The sequence below is a fragment of the Aptenodytes patagonicus genome, chromosome 4, assembly GCF_965638725.1.
Source record: "Aptenodytes patagonicus chromosome 4, bAptPat1.pri.cur, whole genome shotgun sequence".
NCBI classification, from domain to species: domain Eukaryota; kingdom Metazoa; phylum Chordata; class Aves; order Sphenisciformes; family Spheniscidae; genus Aptenodytes; species Aptenodytes patagonicus.
Genome location: NC_134952.1, coordinates 17,315,610 through 17,341,547, shown reverse-complemented (window position 1 = coordinate 17,341,547; position 25,938 = coordinate 17,315,610). Strand labels below are relative to the sequence as shown.

At 40.6% G+C, this 25,938-nt stretch overlaps 1 protein-coding gene across 12 annotated transcripts in view; it reads left to right on the top strand.

Annotated features, from left to right (window-relative positions):
* Positions 1-25,938, top strand: part of LDB2 (LIM domain binding 2) — a 225,230-nt gene that overhangs the window by 176,666 nt on the left and 22,626 nt on the right. For all 12 annotated transcript variants that reach the window (XM_076335991.1, XM_076335988.1, XM_076335986.1 and 9 more), the window contains one exon: positions 1,609-1,692. In XM_076335991.1, coding sequence (XP_076192106.1) covers positions 1,609-1,692 — 84 coding nt within the window. The remainder of the gene's footprint in view (positions 1-1,608; positions 1,693-25,938) is intronic.

Genomic DNA, 25,938 nt, shown 5'->3' with positions numbered 1-25,938 from the left:
TTTTTTCACTTGACCTAATGCGAAGAGATGAGGTTAGGTTTATGAAGAACTCCAGCAAATTTCACACCCAAGGCAATTAACGATAAATATTTTGTTTTGCCTGCAACAACATCCATTTACAAGTTCTTTCATCACTCCCTTGTTTCTCAGTGCTCTATTGTTGCCACTGTTGCTATGTTTTCATTTTGTTTTAGCACATAGTTTTCCTTTTAATCCTATTTGGTGGTCTGTATGATTTGGGCCCATAATCTGTTCTTATTGACATGAACTACACTAAATTCAGTGAATTTTCATCATTGTAGGTATGAATTATATTTAGTCTTTAAATTTAGCAAACTGTTACCCTTGTATGAGACAGAAAATAAGTAATTACCATATATTTACTTAGAAACCTCTAGAATTTTAATCCATATCTTTTTTCACATTTCAAGACTTTTTTTTTTTTAATTGCATGAAAACACACACAATGGAATATTAAAATATTAAATATTCTACAGGTTGAAGTCAAACTATTATAAAGTAAATCGTTGGGGAGAAACAAAGGACAGAGTCTTATTGCCACTTTCAGTTCTGCACTGTAGAATCGTTCAGATTAGTAGTGCTCCATATACAAAATTAATTGCAGGACTATGGTTTTATAGAGGGTAAGAACACAGGCCCAAATATGTGCCCGTATTTTGACATCAAGTTACTTAGATATCCATAGATAAAGATATATTCCTAGTGAGGAATTTTAAATAACTTAAGCAGCCTGGACTTTTTTGAAAATGCTATTACAGGCCCGATGAAAATACCTTTGAAAATCTGCCCCACCATTTCCGTCTCAGAGTTATTTTAGAGGACTGACCTTCTGAACTCTTCAACAGTATCCCATTAAGGGACAACAAGGATGGCCATGAGCAACAATATGTATTTAGAGGGCTGCAATTCAAAGAGAGTAGACCAGGTTAGGCAGCAACCAGCAGGTATTAATTTTAGTAATGAGATTGATCTCATTTTGAAGAGGAGGCTGGTCTCACAGGTAAAGCTCCTGGCTAGGGTCAGAGAAGGACTGTGCTTGCATTTTTCCTGTTTAATTCTGGGAAAATAACTTAGGCCAGAAGGGTTCTCCAGCCTGTGCTTAATGCTTCTTATGTGATCAGCTCTACTGAAGGTGCCTTGAGTTCTCTCTGCTTCAGTTTCTTATCCACAAAATGAAAGCAATACCTTCTTTATTCCTGCTTTTATCTGCTTAATCTCCTGGGACTCCCAGCTAACAAATGGAAGACTTAAAGTGTGTTGTGATCCCTCAGGAAGCTCTTTGGTGGGACTCTGCTCACTTGCACCCCTGTGCATGACTGGACCTCCTAGGTCTCTCTCTTGAATGGGTAGGGACAGAAAGAAGATGTTGGAAAACAGTCTTTATTCTGCTCCAATTTCATAAGGTTTTGCATTTTCCTGTGCAAACAGAACTCTGTAGCTTATGAAATAAATTTAGCATCAATGTGTATTTTTTCCATAGGAATGGCAGCTCTCTTCAGAGAACCCTCCCTGCACTCCACCAAGCACATAGAGAAAAACAAATAGACAAAAAGCAAAGTGAAAATTCTTTTTTCCTCTGTTGTTTAGGCACAAGACCCTCAGGTGCTGGAGCAGCTGTCCAAAAACATCACTCGAATGGGTCTGACAAACTTCACCCTCAACTACCTCAGGGTAAGCATACCATAACTGATGATTATTTTGAGCATTTTTTAAAAGTTACTGTAAGCTTTGAGTCAAGGTAATGAGAGCAGAGCCTCTGTCAGTCAGGTGAGAAATGGACCTTAATCTTAGTGAGGATGAAGGAGAAACGCAGAGACTGTAATAAAGATGTAGCTGCTAACAACGTGCCATTAAAAAGGATGAGAATTTTATCATGGAGTCGAAGCAGTGTGGGAGTAGCCAATGCTTTTAAAGGTGGCTATTTTGTAAGCAAGAAGTTCCCCACCATTTTTCCTCTCTGCTTCACTGTTCCTGAGAAAATGGCAGCTCGTTCTTATTAAGAGCTGCCTGTCTTCTCCAGCTCTTCGACCTCCCCGCCTCTCCCAGGCAGAGGCAGGGCTGAGGGAAAGCTCAGCTCCAGTCCCGTTTGCAGCAGTTCCTCAGAGCAGTCCTCACTTCACTTGCCTCTAGGAGCCTGAGCTTCCTCCTCAGCCTTGCACTGAATCAAGTCTGGGTTTTATGATTAAATGATGCATTTGTTCCCATTGCTTTTTGACCCTTAAAGTGCATTCAAAGTTTGGAAGTTTATTTTTATTTTTGAAAGTATTCCCTGGTGTGGGCTTACAATGCATACACCGAGATACGGGTTTGTAGAGTTCATATTTCGAGGTTAAAATTCAAATTTTTCTTATTTCTAGACATGCCATTGGTAGATAAAATGAGGCAAATTACTCAATGATGCACTGGGCTAACTTGGCCAAGAATATCTGATTTTATTCCTTTTAATTGTGTGAGTAATTATTCAAGATGCTTTTTTAAGATAACAAGAACACTAGAAAATGCAGTTATTTCAGCCTAATGTGGGGCTGTACCTGATAGTCTATATTGTAGTCGCACTTCATTCAGGTCTATGATCTTTGTAACACCTTCCCTCTGGATGGAGTCCTACCCCCAGAGTGTTTTGAACTCTAAGGGGCACAGTGTGCAGACTGAGATGTGTGGTGAGATGTCTCTCACCGTATTCCTACAGCTTATAGACAGACTGTAATTGTCCTTACTCTCCCAATATGATAAGCCATTACTGATTGTTACTTATGTGGTGTTAGCGTAAATGTTACCGTTCAAATTATAGTCTGAGTTATGCAGGGCAGGTCTGCTGTAGCATAACTGAAACAAGAATATGGCATAAAACCTCAGAGGAATAATACATTGCATTAAAATCTTTCCGTGTATAAATACAAGAATAATATGTGTATGTTGTGCATATTTTACTCTCACAGTTAGTTTAGTCTCTGGTTTGGTACTGTGCTTTGGCAACATCTCTATAGCCACACTGTCGTTGTCTCGTGGTGAGGCATCCTAGAGCACATTCTCCAGAAATCCCCACTGGGGATTCCTCCTCAGTCACGCCAAGTTTTGCATTACACCCTCGTGGCAAACTGGGCAGCAAGCAGCTGGCTTAGGTAGGCTATTTCCATATTTTCTTTCTGAATTTTCCTGTGGCACAAGGCATTGCCCTTCTTTTGAGGTCTTAATTCCCTTAGCATGACTGGATGCACTGGCAAGCACTTGGGCTGGCCCACACCAGCCACAGTACCCGTCCTCCGCGAGGCTCGGAGGGCCATGCTGAATTTGCAGCGCTGTCTCTATCACCAACCCCTTCCGGGTCCTTTGTGGCATATTCTGTAGTTGCTGAATGTGACAATGCAAATGAGAATGGCAGGGTCCCTGTTAGGACGCAGCTGGCATCAGGCACCCATGCTGCTCCCCCCGTCAGCATCAAAAAAAAGAAAGGAAGGAAGGGGGTGAGGGAGAAAAAAATCCTCAGAAAAAGAAAACTGGGATCAAGATAAGCGCTAGGGAGATGAGCAGTGAAGTGGAAGGGGATGAAAAGATGAAGTCTTACTTTTTCTCTTCTTCCAGACTAGTTTTGTTAGCTTAACAGACAACATTAGGTCTCTGGGTGCAAAGCTTCCTCTGGCTCCCGCTATGGTGATTCCAAAAGGAAATCTTTTTTTTCCCAAGCCAATCTTTGCGTGTCTCTTGTGGTGAGGAATTGAGCATTCTGCTCTTTTTTCAGATGTTCAGCTCATCATGGGAGCTCGTATTAGATGGTGTATTTCCATTTTGGTTTACTTCTCTCCCAATTAGTTTCTTCTGTTAATTTTAACATGAAAATCTTTTCTGAACTTGGGACTGTAAAATCATGCACTAAAAAAATGTGGTAAATGCTCTTAGGTTTAAGGTGTTTTGTTTTGTGGTTGGTTTTTTTTTTTAAGTCAGCGTTTTATGATATTTTATTCTGTCTTCCCAGTGTTTGGTAATTAGCGCTGTTACATGGGTTTGAATAAGGATTTGAAACTAAGCATAAAATTATTTTCATTTTTTTTCTGCTGCACAGAGCAAAGGCTTGTGATACTCATAAGCGAAAACTTTACTGATGGGCAGAATTAATCATTTTTATTCTCCAACGTGCACACAGCAGCAAGCTGTGCTGCAGTCTCTTTAAAGGCAGAATTTAAACCTGGATTTCAGATGGTTGTGATATAAAGGTACAGCCTGGATTTTTTATGCTCTAGACATCACAGAATGCTAAATCATTGCTGGTTGGGATAATTGCAGTTGCTGGCATGTAAACCTCCGTTCCAGAGTGCCACATGCCTGTAGAGCCACAGCTTTGGATGCGTGCCCTGGTTTGTCTTCATTCACTCCGCGTAACGCTGTCCAGCATAGAACACTGATTTTGTAAATCATATTTAATGCAAATTTAAAATATATCTTCTTGGAAGCTGGAAATGAAATGTTTTGTCCTGTGTCATTTGCCAAAGGCTCTTTCTCCCTGTTTTCTCTGGCTCTGTATAAAACCATAGGCTTCCTTTCTTTCTAGTTACTAGTTTGTTTTGTTCCAGCATAATTGATTACCTCATCAATGGGGTCAGCATGCTTTGCTGTAGCTGCTGACTAGGAGTTGAATAGGCTGTCTCAGAAATAATGAGCAAAACCTTGTAGGTTTTAAATTAATATCAAGCTTTTTAAAATGTAATTTCTCATCAAGTCATCATGTAGTAGATATTACAAACTATCAGATAATAAGGCCAAGACCTATATCCTAGTCTCAGTCGGTATGAGTCCAGGAACAAACAGGAATCCTGTACAGACTTTGAAGATGGAGATAACACTTAGAAGAACAGTTTCCAGCAAGGTACGATAATTTGGTCCCCACACATTACCTTCTTATTTTTTTTCTATGTAATTTTCTGGTTGCTCAGCTATTTTACTTAGATCTTCAATGAGGAATGATTTGAATGTACTTTTAAAACAGTAGTTTTATACCAGCAGCACTATTCACAATTTGGAGCTCAAATGTTCCTTGCTGCCTTCTATAAAATGATCTATTCTCTCAAAATTTCTGACATTATAAAAAAGCCAGCCCCTACTGTCAGTTAGGCAGAACTACCTGGCCTGAGCCTTGAAATATAGTTGTATGTTGCCCAGCAGGTTTTCAAAATTTGTCTCTGCTTTCTTGCACTGGTTGGGTTGGAGCAATTTCTTGGTGCTCTTCCCCAGGTGTAGCTATTGCATCCTCCACACGCTGTGGGTCTGCTCTGGTAGCCAGTTTATTGGTGTTAATGGAGCCAGATCTGCATCTGCCCTTTGCAAAGTGAGAGTTAGCATGGCAGAGTCCTTCCGCTCTGCGTCAGGAGAGGTATCTATGCAGGGGAATGCACACTCCCATTTCCCCTTACATCCTGTATGGTTATATTAACCAAGGCTTATCTGAGCTACAAATTATCCAAATTGTTTGTTTTCTGTATAAACCAATAATGAAGCGTTACTATTGCAACACAGAGGACAATATTTCCTGAATCCCCACTTTCACTAATTTAGTTCCTCACTAGACACTTTTGGATTTCTTCTGCTAGGAGGATAACATGAATTATTTAATGGGACACAATTTTCTAAAGACAGTACTTATATTGCAATCAAAAGCCATTTGTATGTATACCCATTGTGTATGCAAAATTTTGTTTTGCACATGCAAAATAGACGTGCACACCACAGCTTCCTTTAATGTGCAGGGAAATTTGCTTCTCTAAATATGGTTTAATGCATGGAAAGGATATGAACTCAAATCATTTGGGAGCTAGTTTGCTCCTAATATGTAACAGTTTGTGGCAGCTAGCTGGTCAATATTTTACAGCTATTTGTGTATCTTCAGTGAAGAAGGAGAAAGATTATATGCAAGCGTGTTAAGGATGAAAAGTCAGGTACTTGGGGAGAAGAAATGCTATATTTATAGTCACCCATGCAACATGAATTCGTTTCCCTTTGTGAGTTACGTTATGTCATCATCTTCTAACTACATCATCATGCATTGCGTTTCCCGGACTCCCTGACACGTGCAGTGCACGGGATGACTGGCACTCACTCAATAGCAAGTGCTCCAGTGCTATTCATTTCATTGTAGGCTTTTCTGCAGTGTCGTTCTAGTATCTCAACTGCAAATGTTAATAGCTGAATGGCACCTACCCGCTGAAGAGGCATTGTCGTTCTGGTGTGCACGTGTGGCGTTGAGGCACATGGATGAGCACCGGCGCGCTCAGAGGGGTCAGCTAAGGGGAGGTGGCTATCCTGAGAAAGCAAGGGCCTGATTTTGCAGAGCACTTGGAATTTTGTCTTGTCCCATATACTAATAACAAAAGTATTGCCGTTGGATGCAGTCTGTTGTCTCAGGCTAGCTATATAGTTGAAAAAGGTGTTTCTGGGAACACACCAGTGAAAATGATTTTTCCATGACTTAGTACCAACAGTAGAGCTCGGGGGCAGGGGCAGTTTGTTTAAGCAGCATTGATTTACTCTAAGCTCATCCCTTCTTGTTCTGCAATTCCCTGCTTCATGCTTCTGCCACGTTTCCATGTCTTCAGTAGATACGAATGAAGTCCTACACACAGCAACTTCATTTACTTTGTGCTGTGTGAATGGGGGGGTGTTAGGGAAACAGAGTATGTGATCATGTAGCGAGATGCTGTATCCTAATGGATATGAATAAGAAGTTCTATTAAGGGTTCACAAGCACTCAAAAGAGGGGGTTTGGATCATTTAATCATTCTGGAGCTTTTCCTATGAAAGCTGTCAAAATTTTAAAGAATCCTCAGAACTGGAGGTGCTAAAAGCAGACACAACATTTTGTAGACTTTATTCCTATAAACGATGGCATTTTTCAACCTAAACCAATTCAGTTTGGGGCAGCTCTCCCCAGGAAAATGCAGTCAAAATCAGAGGGTTCTCACAGAAGGATTCAGATGACTATAGCTGGCTATCCATAATCTATCTGTGCCAACTATAATTAGCTGATTCTGCCAAGGTTTTCTGGTAATGTAATTTCTTAGCATTTATTTTAGTAATGATCACAGTGGTTTTTGTTCCTCTCTTTTATGCATCTAATGCTTTATAGACAGTGTTATATGTCACTTTCAGAATAATAAATGAGAAGAAATGTATTCTTTGCAACAGCTCACACAGTCAAATGTTAGTTTTTTACTTTTTTAATAAAGATACAACATCACAGAATAGTTATATGAAGGGCTATTCCATCATAAGCAGGAAAGATCAGAGAAAACGATACAGCAAAATTTTTAAAAAAGAAGTGATCAGGATGGAGTGGGTGGGACAAGGGAGCAGGGATGGGAGAGTTGCAGAAGATGGGACAGGTAGAGAATGAAGCATCAGCTTAGAAATGTTCTGAAGAGAAGATGGAATCTGAAGCAATATCTGGATAGGACGTGGGTTGGAAAGATAACATTCATATTGTTAACAATAATAGTGGTGTGCTTTTCGTCCATTGATATCTAAGCATTTTATTAAAACAAATGAAGTGTTTTATAGATGGGAAAATTGTGGCACATGAGAAGGAAAAAAAGATGGAGCAAACCCGATAGCATTTAAAAAAATCAGATGGCAATTTTAAACCTGACTTTGGAGAGTACAATGAGCTCGTGCAGGAGTGACCACTTCTTCTTCTCATGGCTCAGAAACAGACTTTAGTGTCTGTGGATAGCAGGAATTTCAGAAGTCAGTGAAAAATGGGGAATGGGAACAGAGTGCAAGTAATTAGAGAACAAATTGGGATTTTAGCAGAAATGGCAAATCTTACCGGTATTCTGGAGATGGTAATGGCCAGCCTTCACACAAAGGGCACTACCAGGCTCATGAGCATCAGTTAAGGAGAAAGATATATTGTGTATGAACACAAGCCAGCTACCGTGCCCACTGGACATACAGACCATATGACCTTTGAAATAAAATTAAGGTCTGGACTAATGAGAATGGAAGGATGATAATCAGCGATGTGAGTCCTTGAAGCATCCATGAGTAAGAAATCAGAATGAAGTTAAGTTGGAGCAGTTTAAAAATAAAAAAGTCAGAAGGGTAAAAGGAAGAAAAAGAGAGACAAAGACAAAGCACTAGCCATATAAAAACAAGCTACAAGAGTTGAACTAATAATGTTATTTCAGAAAAGAAAAAAGATGAAGAAAAAAAGTCCAAGAACACAGCCACAGGCTCTCTTTTTAGAAGACCAAATTAAAGCTTGGACTAGTATGCAGTGCAGTCATAAATAATAATAACTATTAATTAAGTTTAGGAATGAGAGCTGCAGAGGTATGATTTGTATGAAGACCTGAAAAACGCCAAAACCAGCTTCTTGTTCAAAGCAATGAAAAGAGCACAAATTTTAATTAGTTGTTTAATATTGAATATCCATGGGTGTTTGGTGCAAATTGTTATGCAGGGAGGGTTGGGTGCTCAGAAGAGGTCAGGAAATAGGCTTTAATGCAAAGCTGGTGGTTCAAATCTTTGTTCTTGGAAGCAGTTATTTTAGAACCTGAGGTATTCATTGTGGAAAGCTTATGGCAGGCCTGTGGTCAGCTCTTGATTTGGAAAATGAATCCTATACCCCCCCACCTCGTGTTTTTAATCTTCAGAAAGACTATTTCATGAGTCTGTTTATTGTGATATCACAAGCAATTACGTCATATAATCTTTTTTAATGATTTTAATAATACATAGTTAACTTTACTGGTTAGCCTGCTTGTCCCCTCCCCTTCCTCTGCCACTCTTTCTGTAGGTAAAACGGCATTACTACTTACCCATCTCTGCTGGAGAGATCTTCTTTGATGCATCTCAAGATCAAATTTGGCTTTTCCATGTCTACATATGTTGGAGGTTTACTTTGGGCTCTTGAGTTTGATCCTATTTCTAGGATGTTCCTGAAAAGCTCTCATCTTTCTTGTGTGATGCCCTGATCCTTGTCTGTGTGGAGGATGCCTCCCCACTTTGTCATTCAGTCTGTCTGTATACTCCCACTTTTTCTGCTGTAATCTCACCATTTTATATTCACAACAGAAACCCTAAAAAACAAAACCTGACTCTAAACGGTAAAATAAAGCGAGCATTTCAAAAGTGAATAATAGTCCTGGGTTTCTGTGGGTTTTAGAGACTGACACACACAAAGGTAAATTTGTCTTCCTGTCACCTCCCTTGTACTGGTGCAAGTGCCATCAGAGCTGGGTCAGGAGACTGATCTGATGAAAAAAATAATCTAGTCCTTTCCACCCAAATGATGACCATCCTTAATAGCTCCCTGAGTGCTACTTGTGCTGGGCAGGGAAGAGAGAAGCAGTATGGACTCATATCAGCTGGCATCTGTCTTGAAGCTGGACCTCATCTCCAAATTTGCCAGCACTGAAAGGAGAAGAGAAGAAAGTGCTAGGGAATCCTACAGATCCTAAGCTGTAAATTTCCCTTTCTCACTTCTGGATCTGAGAACATTATAGCGGTTGTGTCTGACCTATTATGGCCTCACACCGCTATATATTTATTCACTTCAGTAGAGTGACTACTGACTTTCAGCGGTACAATTTAGAGCAGACTCTTGCTCATACTGGATTACCATAATTTACAAAACTTGAATTGAAAACAAAATAAGCAGAAAGAGAAAAGCTTGATTTATTGCACTGGTTATGAGTGAAAAACAATATTCTATCTATATATATATATGTACACATGGACATAAATGGAACACACATTTTTGTAGGTTCCCTATGAATCTTACTGTTCAGTAATTTACTGATTATTTGCAAATATTCTCCATTTGTACTAACCTGGTAGAAAACTTTGGTAAACTTTTTCACTGCTGTGTGTACACATTTATGAATATCAGCATCTGTCTGGTGGTCATTAATGTGCAAATCTGTGCATTGCTTTTGGTTTGTAAGCATACCTTCTGTTCACGTTAAAGGAAATATCAACAGGTGTATCAAATTAATAAACAGAAGCCTGTGATTTTGTGTTTACCTTACCTAAGGTAGACCCATAGGATGTAACATGGAGAATCTACAGGCAGTGCTGATGAGCAGAGGTGCTGAACCAGACCTGTACTGATGCATACATGAGGCTTGTGAGCAGAGTGGAGGCAGAAGACATTATCAAAATGATAACACAGGTTTCCATCTGAATTGTGTCATTTCTGGTACTGTGTTCTGCACAGCTAGAAAACTGTGCTATGTTGAATATTCCTCCCTACCCCAATTCTCTGCCTTAATGCTGTGCGTTGTTACCTTTTCCGGTCGGTGTTGCTGCCTCACCGTTACTTCATAATAAGGCAGTTTGTTAATCAAAGATCCAGTTCAACATCCATTAAAGTCAATGGGTATATCTCCTTTGATCCAAATGTCATCTCGTAGTTTTTCATTTATTCAGAGGTCTTTTATACCCATAAAAGCCAATTTATTGAAATTAATTTCTCCATTCCCTTGGGCAATTTTAGCCATGAAAATGCCACGCTTCGTGAACAACAACAACAAATGGTTATTTTTATTGCTTGTTTTTGTGTTGTTTTGTTTTGGAGTTTTGTGACAAAAGAAAATTAACTTGATTTAGCCACAGATTATAGTTCTTAGGTGAGCCCAAAGGAACAAATATCAACTTGGGGATCTGATTTGAAGAAAGGGTTTAGGAATAGAAAAGAATGAAGGAATACAAAAGAATAGTGCTTTCATAGCAAGACAGAGAATTTTCTCATTTTATTAATCATTCAGGCAAAACTTAGAGCTGATTTAATTAAAGGGCTGTGCGCCATTTCTACCCAAGATAAGATGATTTTACTAAAGTATGAAGCACATGAAAGAAAGCCCACAGCTGTATTCCCTAGCCTAGATTTCATAGCATCTCATTTATAAAGCAGGATTGGACCCAGCTATGCTGGAACAAAACCTCCAAGGAAAACACAAGCACTGTCTAAACAAAACGGTGTTGGTGATTAGGCAGAGATCACAGTACTCTCCAGAGCAGACCTTGTCTCACTCTGGTGCTTCGCTGCACCAGCTTCATCAGGAGTATTACCACTCTGTATACCACAATATAATGTAGATCCCAAGTCTACAGGAAGGCAGAGGTTTCTTTCTAGAGACTTTCCGATTAAAGTAATGAAATATAAAATGGAATAATCTTCTGATAGTGATATGCAAAGGAAGGAAGTAAAGTTTCAATCTTCTAAACACTACACCAGACCTTTCCACTGATTAGCTTTTGACAAGATGTATTGGAGCTATTGTGTCATTTGAAATATTATAGTCTATTTAATAGCAAGTCTCTGTCTTTTATAACTTTCCCAATATCGTGGTGGTATTCCAGTGTATCCTTGGATGCCTTACTGATTTTCTTTCCCAGTGCGTGAGATGAAATGTTCAGCCATACAAAGGAGAGAATATCATATATTCTATTGCTAAGTGCCCTTGAACAATGTAATTTTTAAAATGAATTAATTTGATGAAAATAATTGCAATAAGAAACAGAACATGAAATACAGCTTGCTCATTATAATAGCTAACAGTGTAAGGAGAATGAAAAATGATTCAGAACAAAACGTATATTCTTGGAGTCTTTCAATGTTATCACCAAAATCGTATTCATGACACTTTTTGTTTCTTTTGTGCACCTTCTTGGTGGCTAATTGTATCTTGAAGACCATCTGGTCTCTTTATTTCTCAGCTTCTTCAAATTCTTTCTAGTTTAGTATAAGGATAGGTTGGTTCCTATAGTCTTATTTTAATATTTAGATTCCTGCTGTGGGCCACTTTGCTACCTAAAGTAAGCTTCCTGTTGCTATAATAAATGGTAAGGAAAAATTCTGCTTTCAATTACACTAGTATACAAACTGGAATAACATCTCAGAAAGCAGTAGCCTTTCTTCAGCGTGATGTAAGTGGGTGCAAAACTTCTCCTGTGGTGTTTATATATTTCATTACCTTTAGAAATACAAGGTATGAACACGATCAGATTAATCAGTGAACTTCACAGAAGCAAAGGATATGTGGACACTGTCATATTCTGACCTCCAAGGCTTGCTCCCAAGCCTCTGCCAATCAGCCTGGTTCTCCTGAGACTACAGGGAGCAGCCATGCACTGCTTGAGACTCTTCTGAGTACAAACCCAGTTTAGAGGGAAAAGGCTGCCTCCCTTCTAGACCAAAAAAAAAAGGTCCACAAAAGCTTCAAGAGCTTTCTTCTTCCTTTTCACTGACTACTGCAACAGGGATTAGAAATACATGAAGCAAGAGGAAAAGCAGCAGAAGCAAAATCTACCCACATAAGCCAAAGCAGTGTAGCCCTGCAGGGGGCTTGAGAAGGATGCTGTCTATGAAGATGCTCTCTCTTCTCTGCTTACACTGTCCTCCCACGTTTCTTGCACCAAATTCTGCTAAAGACCATTTCCTTCAAGAGGACAGAAAACTAGAGAAATCATAGGACGGGTCAAAATATAAAACAAAATTTTTTTTAACACTGATGGGTTTGCAGTGATATTTTAGGCTTTTTTCTCTCCATTTCCTTTAAGTGAAATTAAAGAAGAAAGCAGCCTTTTTTGACACCTGCTATGAAGGCAGTTATTGGTCCTTGATAATGCCTTTGTTTAAATGGAAGTTGTGGCTGCTTAGTACTTCTCAAGATGGTTATATCATGCCAGCTTTTACCCCTAATTTATATTCTCACACAAACCTAAAGGGAGCTTACATTTTTAACTTCCAGTGTTTGAATTCATTGTTCAAAGTTTTGTTCTTTTATAGTTTCTTTCTGGACAAGAATTAGATTAGAAAGAACTTCAGAGGGTATCAACTGCAAGAAGGTTGTTGATTTCAGTGGAATTATACTGAGTTATAAGAAAATCAGGCCAAAACAGGGAAAAAAAAATTAGAGGAAAAGTACATGCATTTAATATTCTTCGAACTTGCTTTGACAAAGCTTTTAAAAGGTGAGTTGCTTAAATTTTGCTCACACTCATTTCTTTTAGGCACATAAGTATATGCTTTCCCAAACAATTAATACAGTTCATCTTTGCTCAGCTTCCTACTAGTAGGGCTGGAATCAAGTTCTTGAGACAGTGTGAGGCTAGTTATGGATACAGTCCAAAAAGCTATTCATCTATATGTGTAATAACGGAAGGTGATGTATATAAAGGTGAAAACAACCATTTGTCATCGCAGTCTAGCTTAAAGATGATCTGTGACTTGGGAATAAGGCAATATGGGCAGTTTTTCTTCTCATTAGCTACTTTATTCTTATCTGCAGGGGCTGTCAGAAACGCATTTAATAACACTCAACTCTGTGTTTTAATAAATAAGGCTTTATGAATCTATAGAATATCACAGAAATTGCGATTGTGCAGAAAACGCTTTTGGTGATGAACAATTCAACCTCCCTTTTGGGAGTGCTCAAAAAAATTAAACAAAACCCAGAAGGGATTAATCTATGATGACTTTTTTGTTTTTTGCTTATCACATAGATATTTTTATATGAATATAAAATTCTGTGTTTTCCCCAGTTTTAGTTGAAAAAAAACCCCTATATTAGTTGGCCATTTTAGGCAGTGTGTTACTGAGGCAGTGGGAAAGTCCAGGGAGTGCATCTGTGGTTGGTTATCAGTATTAAACACCTTGAATGAAGTGCGTAGCATCAGGAAAACCAAATGACTTCAGCCATCCAAAAAGTACAAGAAAATGCATTGCCTGCAGGCTTTTGCAGCTATTATAAAATAGAAATAATTATGAAGAGGGGAAAAAAGTTATTCCATGTACATTTACAAAAGTATATGTCCATGACATCATTGAAAGCGTGCCTGAAAGTTCTAGCATAATAAAGCCATTTCCTATAATGAATTTTGTTATGCCTTCTCATATTTTCTGCAGACTCCAAAAATCTAGATCTACCTGCACTCCCATCATCATAGTATCTGATCTTTTTGCAATTTTTAATTTTTTATTCTAGCAATATTGTTAAAAAAGCCATTATACCCATTGCACAGGTGAGGAGCTTTAGGATGCTCAGAAGGACATAAAGCCACAGTCAGACTTTGGGGTTTCACTGCAGCCTTCAGCTGAGTGGTTTATCTTTGACTGGAGTTCATTGCTTGGGACACCACAGGCATCTGTGCCATGCCGGTTTCAGCCAGTCATTCTTTTGTTTATTTTTATAGCACAGCATTGGAGGTGGTAAGTGATGCCTGGCTTTATCTGGTATTCCAGAACCCTTGCCCAGAAATCTTGACGTAGGGGTCAATGTCCTCCTTAACCTGAGGGAGCTCAAAGCCTCACGTGCTGATGCACTGTGAACAGGCTAAATAAATAGTGTGTGTTGTGAGCAACCTATTGAAGCTGGGCCATGATGCAACCAGGAGGGCATGGCTCCCTGGGTCAAAAAGGAGAGTACAAAAAGGAGCCAGATTGTCTCAGCTGATAAGAAGCATGGCTGACTAAGAATGAGGACTTCTGTGCTCCAGTCTTTGCTCTCAGGATTCGTTTTTTCATTAAAGAGCCACTGAACAGCAGGTTGGTGGGAAGGTGCCAGTGGTGGTTGTTCTATGTACTCAACTTGTACTTCTATGTACTTAAGCCATCCAGGTCTGTCAGACTTAGAGCTCATTTGTCTATTCAAGACCCTCAGGTTATGTCCATCCTTGTATATTAAACAGCATCTAGCGATGTCCTTAGGTACCTGAATGCAATGTCTATACTATTTTAGAGCCGTCCCTGGCCTGCCTTGCTGACTCTCAGATAATTCCTGGGCACAGTTCAGGAGTTAGCATGATATAGAGTCCAATGCTGGAAGGCAATTTGTATGTGGTCTCCTGTCTTGGTGCATGAGAAGGCTTAACATTATGAAGGTGGGACATTCCCTGCCAGTTGGCCTCACTGCCAGAGAACAGCACTGGCACATTTAGTTTACTAGGGTTGCTATGGCTTCGGGGGGCTTAAGCACACTATTTTCTGAATTCTGAATTGCTTGAGTATGTGCCAGGCTCCCCTCAACCAAGGTAGGTGAAACACAGGTGCCTCAGCAGGACTTTTATGGCTCATACTCTTGGAGTTGAATGCTTAAATGTAGGTACTTTTGGATCCTTTTTTTTTCTGATGTTGTATTTAGTGGTATGACCATGGTCACAGACCAAGAATGAGCTTGGAGACCAGCTCTCCTAATTTTTTGCCTGATATCATTACCACCATTTCATTCCTTTTTTCCTATATTAACAGAAATTCATGCTTGTGTGTACCTATTCTTTCTGTCACAGGAAAATGCTACTATTGTTCTCCTGCGTACTGGGATCACAGTTGGTAATAACAATTTGCTCTGTCAGCTAGCAGGAGAAATGGTAGTCTCTTTTTACTCCTCTCCCATATACGCTTCTAGTAGTGACAGAAATACCTTTACTTGCCTCTCTGGAAGAGGCCAGCTGCCTAGACTGGAGGCAGGTGTGTAATAGCCAAGCATCAAAGTGCCCAACTGGTACATAACAGAACACGTTCCAGGACGTGAGGACAGCTCCTGAATGCTGTGGAGAACCTGTAACGCTTGGAAGTGTGTATCTGGGTCCACAAAATGGGGCCAAAATCTGAAAAAAATGCCAGCTCCTTCTTGAATACCTCTGGTCCTTGTGTGCCTGTCTGAGTAAAGTAAGAATTTACTCTTTGATTTCTTTTGTTAGTGCTGCAAAGTCATGCAGCTTGCAAAGATTAGGGGGGTTCCTCCTTTCTGAGCTGCACTTTACAACAGAATTGTTAAGCGCTGAGTGCAGTGTTTTATTGTGGTGATATATGAGACAGAAGGAACGCAGCTTGACTTTCAATCTCCAAGCAAGAGTTAGCAGTACTAGCAATTAGGAAAAAGATATTTGTACATGTAAACTGCAAGTCTTATCAGGAAATCACAGTGAGATAATAATCTTGGGATCTTATAATGTTATTTTACCAAGACACAAATGAAGTATAACAGCAGTTTAAGGACCTTGTTGTGCAAAACTTTGCACAAATCTAGTAATAGATCAGCTGGTCTGTTTTTAAAAGGAGGGAAGGAAAACTATTTATTTCCCCCCAAAGGAACTGCTACAAAGCTATTTTCCTTATCAGAAGAACACCTTTTTCCTGAATGTTATCTCTTTGACATTTGTTCTGTATAACCTAATGACGGCAGGTGGAACACCATGGAAATGAGTTATTGTTGGTTTGATATAATTTTAACTTTTGTTTCAAGTCCGCACATGGAGTTGGTATTTTGAGCCTACATTTTGCTTATTGGTGACCTTGGGCTATTTTATAGTCAATAGAAGGAAAAAAAATAGTGCTTCTTTTAGTGCTAGGCTGTTAGGTGGCTCAAAGTCTGCCATGGCAGCCAGACACAAGCTGACCTTTCTGCATGAGAGAAGGTTCCAGGAATCCCCCCCGAAATGATCTTTTGACATGGTCATGCCCAGAAGATGGACTTTCCTCTGCCACACGTAAGGGGCTATGCAAACCTGTTACTCCACTGGTGTCAGCGGTATTGGTGTAGGGGTTTGATCCTCCTCAGAGTGGATGGAGCATTGTGCACGCAGTAAAATCCAGTGATCAGGAGAGGAGCTTGTGCATCCTCAGCTATGCCCATGCTCCTCCCACGGCCAGCCTGTTTTAATTTGCCTTCTTGGCACTAAACAAATAAGTATGGGGGAGACCCGAGGGTTACAAATGATCACCATGGTAAGTAAAGCCATGGAAAGTAAAGATTTAACCTTATCTGTGCCCAGGTGCAGCCTCTTCCCATGCTGGCATGAACCCAGAAGTGTGTTAAACTCTGGATCAAACAGAATACGAGGTTGTAGAGTATCAAGGTTCAGGGAATACTTTGACACAGTCTCTTGAATCTTAAATGGCTGAACATCCATGGTCTGTTTACATGTCCCTAATACTTTACATGGTACTATAATACCAAACCCTGGATGAAGGTGAATTCCCAGTGCTGCTACTCCGCCAGGATCAGGGGGCAGCTTCTATCACAATAAGAAGAAAAACTGCTTTAACTCAGCCTGCCAGATAAATGACCATTCTTTGGAATTCCATCAGGAAAATGGTTCCTCTAAAAACTGCTTTCTTCTCTTTACCATACTGGGCTACTGGGAAAACTAGAAGAGTCATACACAGATAAAAAGAAAATTAAATGCAATATAGAACTAAATGTAGTTTTCTCTGTTGTCATCTATCCCGGCTTCTGGCCAAAGAGATTTGGTCCCCAGCTGTTATGTCATCTTACTTACGCAGCCCAGCCACAGTGGAGTAAGGGTGATCCCCAAGAGCTCTTCTGAGTCTGGACCTGAGAGCCACAAGCCTCCACAGTACCAGCAGTCTCTGCTCCAGAATGACCTTTTCTGGAGAGCTGAAATAATCAGCAGTAATTAGAGATAAAGTGAGATAGCTTTGCTTAAACAAGCCAGCAAGGATCTGGCTCAGAACACAGTCCTAAAAATGCCTTTGTCTATCACCAAACAGAAAACCTTCTCCAATTGCTTTCAGAAACCCACACATGGATTAGCCGTCTGTACCAGTTTCTTAAGCAGCATTTGTCCCACATCACCAGTTTCAGCCACAAATTTCTGGCCACATGCTGCCTATTCCCTTGGTTATTTTTTGGACAGATCTGTTCCCCCAGCTGGTTTGCTGTACAGACACAAAAATAGCTGGGCTCGTACAGCAGTGGGGACAGCATGGTGCTACTTAAGCTGGCATTGCCACCTAAAACCAGCAACCTTAGTGTAGTGTCCTTTGGATTCTGTCCCTTCCTAAAGCTTCCACGTGATTTCTTCTGGCCTTGCTTTCTGGGAGAGGGGGAGAAGGGAGAGAAGGCAGTCAATTAGTACTAACGTCTCTGAAACAAGATTTTTCCTAAGTAGCAGCTTATTCAATATTCAATGGGTCATTCAATCACAGGTTATACAGTTGGATACAAATACTTGCAGCCTTCTGCAAGACAACAAGAGAAGAGTTTAACTCATTTCTCCACTTAGCCACAGATTACTGAAGGGTTGGGGAAACTGGGGCATACCTAGTGAATATAAAAATATTGCCAGCATTTCTCATGTTCTCCACACCCTAAATATTCACTTCGTGGTGCACATACCATATTGCTTCCCAGAACACCAAGACTAGGGTTCTTTTGCAGTCTGCTAAACTAGTTAAAAGCTTAAAACCAAGGGGTCTGAAAGAGCATATACCTGCTGAAGCTTTGCTGGTCAGTGGTGTCTGCAGACTAATTTATCCTCATATGTTGATCAATTGACTCATGACATAATGATCTCATACTTTTCCCATTCAATCTCAGAATATTTTTAATGATTGGAATTCTCTGGCTCTGGCTGTGCTTTATACTTTGTGTCATCTCTTAGACTTCAGGAAATTTCTTAGCAAGAGTTTCCACCTTTTGGTGGGGCTAACTAAAGGGCTCTCCAAGCTGTAAGATTCTTCATCATCAGCTCCCAGAATGAACCCACTTGGGAAGAACAAGATAAATCAGACAACATAGGCAAGGACATAACGCAGACAATTCACAATAATAAAGTAGCTGCATTAGTCTCAAAACAGCAATTCAAAGGAGCATAGGATTAAGCAAATACTGTATATGCCAGTTCATTTGCACGATCTGCTGAACCAAGTACCAGAAGGGGAAAGGATAGTAGACACATGGGACTGTGTGTTGAAATACATTTGGAAAAAGAAAATTGTTTCAGAAAGCTATGAAAACAAAAATCTGGGTGCTTACAAGTCTGCAGCCGGGAGAGGGAAGGAAGAATGATGTCATTTCATAGACCTCAGAGATTTGATTTTTTCATTTACCATTTTTAGGAGCGGCGAAGGTTGTGGAGCTTAATATTATCTACTCTGGAGCCTAGTTCAGACTCAGATAGGAATTGCTATTTAACTATAGGAAACAAAAGTGTGGAAATTATTATGCAGAGAATAAGCACAGGTTTTTCAAACATGCTTGGATTCTGTGTACATGCAAAGTCTGGGCTTGGACAGAGTCACCAGGATACGGCCACAGACTGACTGTGGTTTAGATGGTTTAGACAATGCAGCTGTTTACTAAGAATGTGTTGTGTTGATCAGAGTGGGTGATAGGCATTTGGATCCTTTCAGCTGATCTTTGGATCAATAGTGTTGCTGAGGATACTTTCCTGTAAAATATGATTGAAGGATGAGAAACTCGGTTGTTCAGATACTATTGTGAAATACGTGTATTAGTCAAGAGATGATATTGGACTTAAGTGTTGTCAAACGTAGGAACAGTAATATAGGGAAAAACGATCCCAGTATTCCTGTAGTCTGGGAAGTGCTGGTGCATCTCTGAAGTGTCATATGGTGTATTAGCATATAACAACCCATTTCAAGCACTGAAAATATGTTTCTTTCTCTTCATCAAGACTGCTTAAATATTGGAAGTTACAGTTTTTCCCTTGTAATATAAATTGCTATAAGAAATGTAATTGAATTGTTACTTATTTAATTGGTAGTAATTACACTTACCAATCTGTGCCACAAAAGATAATGGCTGTGGAAGTCAAAAGGCATTTGCACAAAAGTTTAACTTGGTGATAAATGGCTTCCTCTGTGAAATGACAAAGAGCTGCAAATACTGTCCCATCTTTAAAGACTTGAAAAATTCTGGTTTAGCTGCAGGGAAAAAAAGAAGGAAAGAATTTCCTATGTCCTTTCCTTTGGTGTTGAATAGGACAATATTTTGGAATGTGACTGTAAAAATTAAAAAGGCCCCTTAAACAAATGCAGTAAAAAGTAGTAACTGTTTAGGTAGTTTAATTTTCAGTTCTTATAGTATCGGAACACCTCAAAATTACTGATAAAAGCATCATTGAATCATAGATAGATGGTGTTAAAGGACATAAGACATCAGCAGAGAATCCAGTCTGACTTTGTGTATATCAGAGGCCATTACATTTTACTGAATTACTGCCAAACTGAGCCCAGTGGCTCCCATTTCACTGAGACATAACTGGTGTTTGGCAAGAGCAGAAAGTATCCTCACAGTACCCATTTCGAATTATGGAATTATTAGTTTCCTTATTATATAGATGGGACATAGAGTAGTTCAGGGAACCATTGGAAGGTCTTTCTGGATGCCGCATGCTCTACCAGGAGGCTATTTTCTCAGGGAAAAAAAAAAAAAAAGAAAACACCACAGGAATCTTAAGGTCTCAGTAACTCCTTCCCCATAAAACTGACTTCTTCTGACACTAGTGGTGATAATGAGAATTTGACGATTGTTCTGTGACTTGTGTGATATTTTCAGTCCTGGCTGGAACACATTAAAAAGCTGTTTTGAAGATAGAGGATACATTACTGTGATCACACTAGCAGAAAAGTTCAAAATCTGTCCTTGCTCTCTAAAAGCACTGAGCTGCCTGAAGAAAATTGATGTGTTAGCATAGGCAAAATTACCCAAACCATGTGCCAGAAGTAAAATTCATATTGCCTTGCTCACGTAAGAAGATGTAAATTGTAAATATTTTTTTATAAATAAAGTATAAAAATCCATATCATAATTGTTGTTGTGGTCAGAGTTTCCAGAGACAGACACTGTGTCTTGTGAGCTTCCGGGGACATTGTGGCCACTCTGGAAGTAACAGCTGCACTGTCCCCAGCAGCACCAGGACCACTGCATGCTGTCTACATGCATCAGTAATGTATGGACAGTGCTATCTGCAAGCGATCACAGATTTTGGCTTCCCGATCCGGAAATGTAGGTCTGTCCAATTAGTCCAGCTCCTCTTCACCATGGAAAACAAATAGGACATCCCAGTCACCAGACCTGTAGCTGTCATTAGGTAGATGATGTTCTTGGCGTAAGTCACTGGCTGCATTTCGGCTAGTAAACCAAACAGAGCTACAGCACTGAGTCGAGAGCTGGCATATAAATATCCACCCAGGTGAGCTGTTGGCACGTTTTCTCAGACAATTTATCCCCTGCCACCGCACTCTCTCCCAGACCACGTCTTGGTACCGTTCTCAGAGCAGCCTGGGCGAGGGATGGTTTCCAGTAAGAAGAGTGGCTGGGGCCACCCTCCGCTGGCAGCAGGCAGAGTTTAGCTGTGTGCACACAAGCGCTGCTCTGTCACACACCCTGAAGGCTGGAGAATGGGCCTCACCCATTTTATTTGGGAGCATAAATGTACCCATAAGTCTGTGGTTCCATGTCCATTAGTGCTGGATCCTTGTGCGTTGGATCACCAAGCCATATAAACTTAGCCTGGATCAGATGGGAGCAAAATTACATTTCTGTTATATTAACAGAGCATCTGTTGTGGATTTAGACTGACTTTGTTCCTTGTGCTGGGCAATACCTGATCTGATGCTGGAATGGAACTGGCAAATCATTCCTTGTATGACATGAAGCATGCTGATACAAAAGTTCAAATATTTTTGAAAAAATTTGAACTGGTCAAATTAATTTCTACAAGCACAGCTCTCTGCATCACTTGTACCGAGGAGCTTTAACGCCAGGGTTGCTGTGCTGCTGAAGCACAACCTTAGTCACACAGTTAGCAGCATTGAGAGCAGTGCTGCAGTGCAGTTGGTAGCACTGATACATGCACAGAAGACCTTTTTCAATATTGCTATTATTGAGAACTTCAAATGAATGGATGCATTTGAAAGACTTCCCAGAAAATACATTTCCTTAGCTGACAGCTCAGTTATTCATCTAAGTAGTCTGTGGATTAAGTAATTTGACAACCATTGAAAGGTTTCTTTTTGTGAAACAATTGTGTGTTATTGCTCTCTCCTTTTTCCATTTCACCTGTACAACTAACCCAAAAATTCAAGACAGACGTATTAAGACACACACCGAGACCTGTGGTGGGTTGACCCTGGCTGGATGCCAGGTGCCCACCAAAGCCGCTCTATCACTGCCCTCCTCAGCTGGGCAGGGGAGAGAAAATATAACGAAAGGCTCATGGGTCGAGGTAAGGACAGGGAGAGATCACTCACCAGTTACCGTCACGGGCAAAACAGACTCAACTTGGGGAAATTAGTTTAATTTATTACCAATCAATTCAGAGTAGGATAATGAGAAATAAACCCAAATATTAAAACACCTTCCCCCCACCCCTCCCTTATTCCCAGGCTCAACTTCGCTCCCGATTTTCTCTACCTCCTCTCCCCACAGCGGCACAGGGTGACGGGGAATGGGGGTTGCGGTCAGTTCATCACACATTGTCTCTGCCGCTCCTTCCTCCTCAGGGGGAGGACTCCTCACACTCATCCCCTGCTCCAGCATGGGGTCCCACCCACAGGAGACAGTCCTCCATGAACTGCTTCAAAGTAGGTCCTTCCCATGGGCTGCAGTTCTTCACAAACTGCTCCAGCATGGGTCCCTTCCACGGGGTACAGTCCTTCAGGAACAGACTGCTCCAGCGTGGGTCCCCCACGGGGTCATAAGTCCTGCCAGCAAACCTGCTCCAGTGTGGGCTCCTCTCTCCGTGGGTCCACAGGTCCTGCCAGGAGCCTGCTCCAGCGCAGGCTTCCCACAGGGTCACAGCCTTCTTCAGGCATCCACCTGCTCCAACGTGGGGTCCTTCACGGGCTGCAGGTGCATATCTGCTCCACCGCTAACCTCCATGGGCTGCAGGGGGACAGCCTGCCTCACCGTGGCCTTCACCATGGGCTGCAGGGGAATCTCTGCTCCGGTGCCTGGAGCACCTCCTCCCCCTCCTTCTCCACTGGCCTTGATGTCTGCATGGCTGTTCCTCTCACATATTCTCACTCCTCTCTCCGGCTGCAGTTGCTGTTGCACAGCAGGTTTTTTTTTCCCCTGCTTAACTATGTTATCCCAGAGGCACTACCACCGTCGCTGATGGACTCAGCCTTGGCCAGCGGTGGGTCCATCTTGGAGGCGGCTGGCATCAGCTCTGTCAGACATAGGGGAAGCTTCTAGCAGCTTCTCACAGATGCCACTCCTGTAGCCCCCCCTGCCATCAAAACCTGGACAACACAAAGACAATACAAGACCAGACAGCAGCCACACCAAGTAGCGTATGATGATGCTGGTGCATCTCAGGAACTACTGCAGGACAGGCTTGTAAAAGACTGGGGAGGGAAAAAGAGAAGCAGGGAAAGGGTTAAGGAGATTGTTTTTTCTTATTTGCTTTTTAGCTCACTTCTTTACATACATGGGGAAAGAGGGAGCATGGATCTTAGTCATTTCACATCACAGAAGATTAGTGCAGGGAAGGTTAAGTTGAGGTACAGCATCATGTGTTATAAGGCAGTTGAATAATCCGGTATCCAATTTATTAAGATACCAGGCAGATTGGGCAATCTGATTTTTCTAAGTGCGTAGCGACTGTCAGTTTGGTTGGTACTTCTCCATCTTTCTGTCTATGTTATGCTGCAGTGCAGGGGGGTGGGAAGAGGCTGGACTGTCCCCATCTGGCCATGGCCACCATGTTGTGGCACTTTCCCTCTCAGGGGGGACGTTAGATGTGTTTCCCTGGGGACTACCTCCGGAGTACTGACAGACCACTGAGCACTTGTGTGAGCAGGTGGCGTAAGGTGGTGCCATCGCCACATGCGATGCCCCCAACGGCGCTGCGAGATGCAGTCGTTCTGGGAAGCAGGGCCATGCATGCCAGTGTGTTATACCTCCACCTGACCGTCAGATCCACCCACCTTAAATCCCATCTCTGTTTTTTGTATAGAACCTGACAGAACAGCTCGAATACACAGTGTACAGTCAGAGGAAAAGTATTGATTTTGCTGTACCTGAATAGAATTCTTAACAGAAGAACAAACCTAATGTTGGTATTTTGGTCTTTTTCCTCTTTTGACTTTTGTGCATGGGTTTCTGTACTCACCATATAGTATTTCATCCATGTGAAGTACAGAGTTAGAGCTTGATTTTTAAGATGAGCACGACCCAGGCTCTGGTCTGTGCAGGCACAATTTCAGAACCGGTAAATAATTTTGCCCATGTTTTTTTGCCTGTATTTAATTGAAGTGCAAAGTAATAATGTCCTTCCTACCTACAAATCAGAGAATCAGATAGGCAGTTATTACATTTTTCTGGGGCAATTATCAGGAACCGTACTCTACTGCATCAGCATTTCTAAAAAGATTCAAAATGTAGCTTATCTGCAATTCACCGGCCCAAGGGACAACTAGCCTGATCCAAAGTGTATCCTTATTTATTCTGAGGATGTTGCTGTGGATTAAGTTTATTAAAACATTATTTTAGTAATAGGTATAGTATACATCAGTTGTGTTACTAATTATATTGTTATGAAAACAGTGTAAGCATTATTGACGCACACACTATCAATACTTAAAAGCATCGTTGCCTGATGGTGATAATATAGCTTCACTAGTGGATGATCTATGACTGCAAGCATTAAATACTCTCTACTTTAAAGTCATTAATCCCTACTTTCTTCGAATACGTTTAATTAAAAAGTTCCATTTTCCAGTAATTGCTGTTTTTATATAACCCCGAAATGGAATTTTATTGAGGCACAAGGTCTTTTATATAAACATCCATCTGTCTGCAGCATAACAGTGCTGGGACAACTTTTGTGGATTGGGCGAGAAGTGAAGAGATTACAGAAGACTCTGTGTCCCTGTAAGAACTGTGAACTTTTGTCCTCTGTGTAACGGCTCTGGAGGATTTTTGCTTTCATAATTTTGGTACCAAGCAAGGGAATTGCAGAGTCAATAGGAGAGAAAATCATGAAACAATGGGTTTAGTGTCTAGTGGAGTTGCTTGATCAGTTTATAAAGAAAAGCTCCTTCCTTATTCCTTTTTACCTATGTCAAGCTCTGCACTGCGAAGTATCATCTGCTTCTTATATTGTTCCTTTCTATTTGAACATAGAATTAAGCAAACCTCAATTGCATATATAAAAATACATATACATATGTATATCTACCTATGCTTCAGGCTGAGAGATATCACTAACAAAATAGAAAATATGTTGGTATTAATAAGGTTGGCATTCAAAAAGTATGAAATAAATGCATGGAAGTTTGTCAGCTTATTAATCATTCCATTATAAGTGGTGTTTTTACTTTCATTGCTCTAACATCTAACCACAGTTCATTGGCTAAAGGCCAAGCTAGCTTTTGCATTGGCACATTACCATGCGGTGTAGTTCTGTACTTCTCTTCCATTTATTAATGCTGCAGACTTCCTACAATTCAGGCTAAAAATAGAACTGGTTATGTGAAAAACACTGCATTTGTGCTTGAGCTGCGGTATAGAAACAAGAGGATTTTATATGGACGGGGGAAGAGATTCATGACACAGAAGAGCTAGCTGCTTATGCTCTGGAAAAAGCTTTCTTTTTGCATGGTTGTAAATAAGATTAGAGTTGCTATGTACACGTTAGTCTGAAGGATGAATCATAGTTGTGGTATTGCCTCAGTATGTATGAATCCGTGTGTATCTATTGTATGAAGGAAAGCTGATTTCTTGTACAAGGAAACCTGAAAATAGTGCAATATACAAAAGTGAATTTGTAAAATCAAAGGCAAAGGTGATGTTCTGTTTTTCAGTATAAAGAGTGTCTTCATCTGTGGCTCATATTTTGAAGTATCCTCAAAAAATTATGCACTAAACTAAAACTTCAACCGCACCACTAAATTTTTAGACTTGTATTTTGGCCAATCATAGCCTCTCCTATTTTTCTGCTTTCAGCACCTTTAAGGCAGCATTTGCTGTCTCCAGATCACTTCACCATGAAAACATTCCTAAACTTATTTCCAAGTTGTAATACAGCTGCACAGTAAAAATTGTCAGCATTCAAATGCAGTCCCTACACTCTTGATCTTTTTTATAATGCTGTGATTTGTTTTGGATCAGCAGTAGTTTGAACAAGACAAACAACATACCGGATTCC